This window comes from Corvus brachyrhynchos, unplaced genomic scaffold, assembly GCF_000691975.1.
Source record: "Corvus brachyrhynchos isolate BGI_N302 unplaced genomic scaffold, ASM69197v1 scaffold671, whole genome shotgun sequence".
Classification (NCBI taxonomy): domain Eukaryota; kingdom Metazoa; phylum Chordata; class Aves; order Passeriformes; family Corvidae; genus Corvus; species Corvus brachyrhynchos.
In genome coordinates this window covers 683,090-691,788 of record NW_008236441.1, presented here as the reverse complement: position 1 = coordinate 691,788, position 8,699 = coordinate 683,090, and the positions used below count along the sequence as shown (strand labels likewise).

The 8,699-nt window shown below is 47.4% G+C and overlaps 1 protein-coding gene across 1 annotated transcript in view; it reads right to left on the bottom strand.

Moving 5' to 3' along the window:
- The window catches only part of ABCA12 (ATP binding cassette subfamily A member 12), a 51,998-nt gene that overhangs the window by 13,136 nt on the left and 30,163 nt on the right, over positions 1–8,699 (bottom strand). Inside the window, exons 28-33 of the mRNA XM_017747130.1 lie at positions 8,525–8,618; positions 6,892–7,019; positions 5,932–6,019; positions 5,369–5,474; positions 1,977–2,031; positions 1,110–1,287 (exon numbers count right to left, since the gene is read on the bottom strand). Coding sequence (XP_017602619.1) covers positions 1,110–1,287; positions 1,977–2,031; positions 5,369–5,474; positions 5,932–6,019; positions 6,892–7,019; positions 8,525–8,618 — 649 coding nt within the window. The remainder of the gene's footprint in view (positions 1–1,109; positions 1,288–1,976; positions 2,032–5,368; positions 5,475–5,931; positions 6,020–6,891; positions 7,020–8,524; positions 8,619–8,699) is intronic.

Sequence of the window (8,699 nt, the reverse complement as noted above, 5' to 3'; positions counted from 1 at the left end):
GCTCCTCCCGCGGGGCAGGGGTTCGTTGTGCTGCTGCCTTGGGACCCCTTCCAGCCCCTCCTGCAGGGCAGGGGATCCTTGTGCTGCTGCCTGCCCACATCAGCCCCTCCAGGCAGGCACTTCTGGCTCACATTCCCCATGGGATTTCAGCCCTTAGTTCTCCCTGCACCAAAGGGGACTGGTCACCCAAATGAAGATTTCCTGTTTCCAGGAAGTGATAGAATCACTGGGATTTTAGGTTCTTGCAGATCTGCATCAACAGAAATGTGTGGGATAGGTGGAGCTGGTCAGTACTGCAGCCCAGCTGGCAATGCCAGGCTCAGGAGCTGCGCTCGGCTGCACTGCCCATTCCCTGTGGGAGGGTCTGACACCCTGCACACAGGGAATGCAGGAGACACAAAGCACTTCAGCCTGCAGACACTGCAAACATTTGTCCTCTTGGCCCAGCAGTGCTTTCCAACAACCATTTCCATTAACCCTCTGCACCAGGAGGAAACAACTTCAGGAGCAACAAGGACATGCCCATGCCAGGGAATGCAGCACAGTGCTGGGAGCTCAACAAGGTACATCTATACAGCACTGTGGAAAGGAACCTGCTCAGGTCCTGCAGGGCTGCATTTGTAGCTTTCCTTGGCTTAAAAACTTTAGAACATAGAATCTTACAGACAGCATTCAAGCCAGTGATGGGGTTTTGCCCAGCAGGGTTGTGTCAGCTGTGGGATGCCTGCTGCTGTCCCAGCCAGGGTTCCCAAACTGGCTGTAGCCTTGAGCCCCGAAGCCTCACCCCAGATTTGTGGAGCCTGGGTGACAGCAGATCCAGCCCTGCAAGCTGTCAGAGGAGCAGCTGGCTGCTGGAATGGAAATCAAGCTGCAGCCTGCTCCCATATAAATGTGCCGGGTGCTTTGCATACACTCCAGAGAGCAGGAATTAGCAGAATCCAGTGTTGCAGTTCACGTTTAATCGTCCCCAATGCCTTGGAGAACAATTACTACAGAACACTCTTGATAGCAATAAGAAGTCTAGGCAACCAACTCTAAATAAAGAATGTCTTTTCCCCCCGTGCTGTGTGATGCTCCTCCTGGTGCATTTAGGAATGTGAATTATTTACCAGATCATAAACGAAGTTGGTCACCCAGTAGGTTGTCATCCCAATGCCTGAAATGTGCTGCAGCTGCTTGGCTTTGGTTTGGTGCTCCTTGACCATGTAGAGCACAAAGCTGGCTGTGGTGATGGAGTAGCCAACCAAAACAGACATTGACACTATGATGTCCAGTAAGCTGTTGAGCCTGGGAGAAAAGGGGAGAAAGATGCATTTGGTGAGTGGGAGTGGCAGATTTCCCTCACTGGGAGGATTAGTCAGAGCTTAGAAGCAACAAGGTCCTGATTCTGGGCCAGCATCTTTATAATCCTGAAATGGTTTGAGGCTGGAAGGGACCTCAAAGCCCATCCCCTTCCACCCCCTGCCATGAGCACAGACATCTTCCACTATCCCAAGCTGCTCCAAGCCTCATCCAGCCTGGCCTTGGACACTTCCAGGGATGGCCTCACCACCCTCACAGAGGAGGATTTCTTCCTTTCTTTGCTGCCTTTGCTGATGGCAGTGATGCCCAGCAAAAGGGACTCACAGCACTGAGCTGTAGTGCTGGACCCCGGCATGGAGTGGAAGGGCCAAAAGGAAAATGATGTCATTATTATTATTATTATTATTTTTATGCCCAAGCACACTAATGTGTGAGGCTGTAACTGTGACCTCCAGATCTCCAAGGGATCCTGCAAAAAAACCCTCACAGGAATCCCCAGCTCTGGTGGCAAGCAGGACCCTATTCATGCATAGAGGGAACAAAGACAAGTGAGAACAGTTTCATCACTTAGAGAAAGATATCCAGTAATTTAGACTGGTTTATGGTTTCCAAGAAGCTGCCTTGCTCCTTTTAAAGCTAAAAAATTCAGGCATCAGTCAGAGGAATCCTCTTACATTACTTGTTCTTGACTCTGTCCTCCAGGATATGGGTGAGCTGATAAGGAAATACCTACAGGGAAAAGAAAAAAAAAAAAATTGAAAATGTGTCCAAATTAAAGCTTTCTTCACCAGCTCCTGATATTGACAATAATATAGAAAACTGAGAGAGAAGAGCAGAAAAGCAGATGAGAAGTGTGTTTCTGCTCTGTCATCTCTGTGCGATCTTGGGCAGAATTTTGAGCATCCTCATTTTTCCTGTGACTTCACTTGGCTGCACAGCAGATCTGAAATTCAAACCGTAGGCCTTGTTCCTACATCTGTCTGGCTGACAGCACCATTCCCTTCCCACACCTCACATCAGGCACGTGCCTGTGGGCCTGTGTATTCCAGCTCAGATTCCTCAGCACTGACACCTTCAAAACTGATGAATATGTTCTGTTTCAAAGCTGCTGTCTGATGATCCCACCTCATTCCATTTGTTCTTTTATCACCAGGAACAAGTCTTTCCCTGCTGCCCTTCTCCACAACTGCTACCTGCCTGTGATAGATGTCTTTCTCCATAAGGGATCTGTAGAGGTGAGAGCAGAAACCCAGGTAAGCTACAGACACTTCTGCCCCCAGAGTGGCAGTGAATTAATGCTGAACTATTCTGTCTTAAGAAACTATAAAAAAAAAACCAAAAAAATAGAGTATTTTGTTCAAAGTTACTAGCAAAAATCTAATTGCCACACTGGTACGTCCCCTGCGATGTTTTCCAAAAAAATCCATTAAAAAATGGGTTTGTATCAGGCCCAAACTACAGCAGAGAAACTCCCTGCTCATGAGCAGGTATCTTCACATGTGGTTTAAGTACTTCTTTTGCAAGGAGAACACCTAGCCCAATATACACTGGTATTGTTCACCACAGTGCTTTTGCCATGTCTGGAGGCAATCTGTGCCCACAAAAGCAAAAGGAAGAACACGGGGGGCCAGTTCCAACCTCCAGGGCAGGTCTCTGCCTTGGCCCCCCCAGGATGACAGCCCAGTCTCTAAGACTCCAGCGCCTGAGAAAGGGTTCCCATGTTTATGTGCCTAAAAATGAGGTTCCCAATTCATATTCTGACACCTCAGTAAATGCCTCAGGGAGTGCTGGGGGACCTCCAGCTGCCGTTAAATGCAGAGATTTTCTAGAACATGCCACCTCTGAAATTTAAACTCCTCATAGCCAGGTGCCAGATTTTAGGAATGATGTGATGAAGAACTATTCTGAGTAATTTTCCCTAAGAATGGGCACTCTGACAGGGGAATCAGAAGGGAGGAGCCTGTGGGTTTAGCTGACCAAATGCTAGGATTTCAGGAAGGATTTCAATGGAAATTAATTTTGGAGAAAAAAAACCCAACCAAACCTCAGTCTTGTCATCAGTGAGAGAAATGGGATTAAAATCTTGGACTGCTGATAAAGCCATACAAACAGCCAGGAAATGTTTCCCTTCTCCAAAAGGGAGAGAGAGAAAGAAAGATACCGACTGTCTAATCTGTTAATACTTCACTATAAAGCCATTTTCCTTTACTGGAGCTTAGGCTAGAAGTCAAAATTTCCATTTCAATGCTTTTTCCTTTTTTGTTAGCTGGGATTAAGAGAAGAAAAAGCACAATATACATAAGTCAAAAGCTATTATGACTTGCTTAGTGGCAGGGTAAAAAGCTTTTTATGTATTTTTTTCAAAATATACCCTAAGTCAAACCTCTAAAGCAGAACTGGCACCTCTTTCTGACTGCTGAAGTGACAACACACTTTTATCTGGCCACTTCAATGGTTTTTAAACCGTCATTTATTTGTCACAGCAACAACTCGATTGAGCTGCTGGGAGCACATCCCACGGAACGTCCCTTCAGTTGTATTTCAGACTGGATTTACTCTGCCTCAGGGGAACCAGCCTCATCCATTCATTCTATTTCTCCCCTTCTCTGGCTTGGATGATTAGTGGGAAGGAGAGAATTATCTGTCTGGTCATTTACTACTAAGCATTTCTTTCCAAAAACACATAAGCAGGGGGACAGACAGAACAAAAACTGCTGCTATTCTTTCCCTCTGAAAATTGCTGTTTTGCTGGTATAAAACTTTCCCTGTGAAAACTTTCTGGCTGTTCACACGAACTTCCTGCCTTTGCTCTTGCTACAGCATGTGTTGGGAATACAGAGACAGAGCAAGGAGCTTCACTGCTGAATAATTCAGCTGCTCTGGGATGTTCCTGCTGCTGGAAGTGCCTGGCTGGGGTCTCTTATCTCGGCAGCCGGGCTGCAGCTCTGTGATGTGTGAGCTGAGGGCACACTGCAAACCCCAGAGGGGACAGCCAGGGCCTGTTTGAGGGGGTGGCCAGGACAAGGCTCTGGTGTGACTCTCTGTGAGCTGAGCTGGCTGGGAGGGGAGTCTTGATGCAGTGGTGTGAGGCAGGAAGAGACACACCGGGGCCACTTGTGATCAGCATCTGCTGCTGCTTGAATTCAGGGTGTCACACTCAAAGCTTCAGGTCACATGCCTGGTTCCATTACAGCTCAATTCAGACATGTCCTATGAGCCAAGAGACACTGCCACCTGTCCCTGTGTCACCAAGGGCAGCAGCCCTCTGAGGTGAGCAGGGCTAGGCCTGACCAGGACATGGCTGGAAGGGCACCGCTTGTCCAAGGAAGTCAATCAGGAGGGCGTTTCTGCACACAATTGCTGCTCTTGGCAGAGCACAGCCCAAAAATCCCTGTATAAGATTTCTCAGGATCAATCTCTCTCCGCACCCTGGCCCTCTCTGGAGACAGACACACATACAGACAGGTTTGTGCCCACACTGCACTTCGAAAGAGGCTAAACTGCCAAGGGAAAGGACCCCAAATGGGCCATCAGCACTCCTTGGATCTGTGTATGTCATGTGTCAGAGGGAAAATACAGCTGAAAATTGTGTTTCTTATTAATCTCACTCTCCCCACTCTCACTCAAACCCAGACACACTCATGCCCACACACCCCCGGCTGCTCTCAGCAGAAGGGTGACATTAAAATTTCCTAATCTAACCCACTCCCGGAGATGACCTAGAGGAGCTCTTCCCTGCATAACTAATGGGCACCTATCAAGAGACAGCTCTTCCTGTGCCACATGAGAGGCAATAAATCAAACACCAACTGCTGGCATTTCCTGGATGAAGCGTTTTATGTAGGAGCTGGGGTCCTCTCTGTCCAGCTCCCCTGAGCCTCTGACTAAGACTAATGAACTTGGTGATTTATTCGTGCTTTTCAATTCTGTTTTGAAAGGAATTGCAGAACAGTGAATAAAGAAATGGCCTCATTGAAGTCAAGATAAGTGTTGTCATTGATTTCAGCAGAACCAGGATATCCCTCCAAAGGGGAGAAGTTATCTGCTTATGTAAAGGGACACTTACCATATCTGGAAGTCTCATTTTTTGGCAAGTTGGCTCGAAGAATGAAGTTGTTCAAGCTGTTGAGATAGGCTGGGAGGCTGTGATAACCCTCAGGATTGTACCACACCTGCACACAATTGAGAAATTGAAACAATTTGGGAGTTGTTACTGACGTGTTGGTTTGTCCTGCTTCACTTGTGCAAACTACCTCAGATTTCAGCTCTGGTGCTTTACAACATTTTCACAGAGCAGAACCAGAGAAACAGGCATATCAGAATGCACCAGCCAGCCCTCATTATGGTACATACATTCCCTCATGAGATAAAGGTGCTACTAATTGATCTTTTCACCTCTGTATAATAAAATTATGACAGCAGAAAAACTGCCTCCTGCTAGCAAGAGAAGTGAGACCAATAAAGAAGAATGGAGAGAGAAATGGAAATGAACTGCAAGTCATCTCTGTCATGCCAAGCTGCAGATTTCAGGGGGTTTTGCTTTCTTTTCTGGAATATCCATGAACTCAACATGGCTTCTCCCGAGTCCCACACTTCCCATGCCAGGATGAGCAGGTGGAGGTTGGTTACCTTAGTCAGTGTTCTGTTGGGGGGCACTGGCCTGATGTCAAACTGCAGATCTGCTGTCAAAGGCAGCCCGAAGCTCCAGCCACCATACCTGAGTGAAAACCAGAGGGAAATGCATTGCTACCCTCATCCCAAAGCTCTGATTCCCTTGGATGGGCCACGTCAATGTGCCACTGCCACACCAGGCAATTCCAGCCTGACTTCAGAGAGCTTATCCCAGTGTGGGGCCAAGCCACCACTGCTGCAGGTGGCTGTTTGGGGGGAAAAAAGAGAAACAGAAGCTTGACAACACTGTCACAAAACTGTGCTGAAAACCTCCTTTTGAGCAAGATCCTGGAGCCGTGTGGACTCCTGAGCTGTGTGCCTGCCACTCAGGGGTGAGATGCTGCTTCTGACCCAGGAGATGAGCAGTTCAGTTCATCAGTGGCAGATGAACATCCCTGCCAGCCTCAGGGGCAGCCTCCCTCTGCCCCAAGCCTTGCTGTGCAGCTGCCTGGCAGAGCCCAGACCCACCAACAGCTCTGAGAGCCCCGTGGCACAAGAAAATGCTCAGACTCTGCTCTCACTGGAATGGATGCGCTCCTTCAAGTGAAGCACACGCTGAGACTCTTCAGAGAATCAAACCTGGAGGAAAATCTCTCCCCAGGGTTTACTTCATGACAGGCTGTGTCAGATTTTCCTCTTTTTCAAGACTTCTGAGTCAGACAAAGGCTTGTCTACAGATCCAGCCCCAACATGCCAGATGATTGACACATTATCCCCAGGCTATCTCTGCTATGATCAAGCAGAGCACTTGCACGAGCCTTTATCTTTTATCCATGATTGCAGGACACTTCAGCTCCTTTCACCACGTCCTAAACCCCTATGGCACTGCCACCTCTTCAGGCAGAGGGGATGTGACAGGTGTAGGATGTCCTGCTCCCAGTGCCATTCAGAGGAGAGGGAGGCGAGTTTGTGCCGTACCGTTTCTGCAGGAAGTCTTTGGTGGTTGCCAGGATGTAGGTCTCCACATTGTGCCCTGTCAGGTTGTAAAGTGTCCTTGTGGAGAAGGTCATTCTGTGAGGGGGTGTATAGTTTGTCTGTGGACATGTCTGAGGGGAGACAAACGAAGAAAAACTTTAGTGTTTGTGTTTTAACTAGAAACTACCACATCAGGACAAGATTGAGAGCAGGCAATGACAGCATTCTGGTCCTGAGCTTCATTCCTGCAGAGGCTGCTCCTTCCCAAGCCAGGGTGCAGGGACACCACAGCACACGTCCCTGCACACTGTCCCCAACACATCCTGGGAGGTGCTTAAAAACAACCTCTGCTTAAACCCACCCTTCGGCTCTACTGGCATCAGTGGGACCTTGAAACGTGCTTCATGCTACAGAGGAAGATTTTGGCTGAATTAAGGCTGATCCTACTTAGCAGAGTGACTGCACTGACAACTGCAGAGGGCAAAACAACTCACAGAGCAGAAAACTCTGTGGTGGCCTCAAACTCTCATCTTCCATTTCACAGCAGCTACACTCTTACATTTCTGCTGTACTGTCAGTCACTGGAAATGTTTTCCTGGGCTTCAGAGAAACTTTGAATCAGTCCTGAATATATAATTTAACATGCTGAGGGCCAAAGTCACATCACTGTTCCATGAGGTTGAAGTGTCCTCCCAGACAGCATGTTGGCTGCTTCCTTCAGCTCATCCATAACAAAAGCCCTGGACTCCCCCACTGTGGATCTGTTCATCTGAATACACAAAATAGCTTCTTCCATGCTGAGGAACACCTGCCTGTGCCTGCTAGAGGTGAGAATCAGCTTTGAACATTATCCCAACTTACTAGAGAAATTATGCCAATGCTTTCAATGATGTGAAATTAAGTGTATGTCCAGAAAACTGCACAAAATAGCTGCATGTTAAAGAATGACTAGAAACATTCAACTAAGTACATCTGTTATGTTAAAATGGCATCACATTGTGCCATGAGTTTATTTGCTATGGAAAAAAGCGGAGGACAGGTGAACAGCACTGGAGGGAGGAGAGCTCAACCCCAAACTGAACAGTAAAACTCTAACACCCTTGGGGCAAAATCTGCCTTTTCCCTGTGTGCATGCAAAGACACTAAGCAGTGCCCACATCTGGGTCTGTAGGTACCACTGTAATGCAAATAATTAATATTGTTAATCATTAATATTTAGAACAAGGAACAGTTCTAGACTTTGCATAAAGTCGAATTCTGAAGTGCAAGCAGCAAAAATAGCTGTGCTTTTATATAGTGACAGTGCTTGTATAAAATGAAATCTTCCTCTTGAACACATGCTCACCTCTGCCAAAAGGGACAATCATACAACCCTCAAAACCACCATTAAACCTATTCCTACCATGGGGAGCAAGGCAGGGATATTAGAGTGTGAATCTTCTGAGGATGCTGTTTCCTTTCGTATCCCCAAACTGGTGCAGAGAGTGGTTATCCAGTGTACAAATTCAACAAGGCCAAAAAGAGATAGGAGGACTTGGAACACTGAGTTAGCATGCCAGCCCATAAAACCACTCCCAACAAACAAGGCCCTCAGTTATCCCCCAAGCCTGCTCACTTTTGGGTTTATCCAAGTTACCTGGATGCCATCTGTGCAGTTGCAGGCAGAATACTCGGTTCTCTGGTTTCCACTGGTAATCCACTGGCCAAGCATGTCCTCTGTTAAACACTGCCTGAAAAGGAACACATTTTCCTCTGAGGCTCTCTGTGCTCAGGTGTGCAAGTGAAGCTAATTGCTGTCATGTTTAATGACA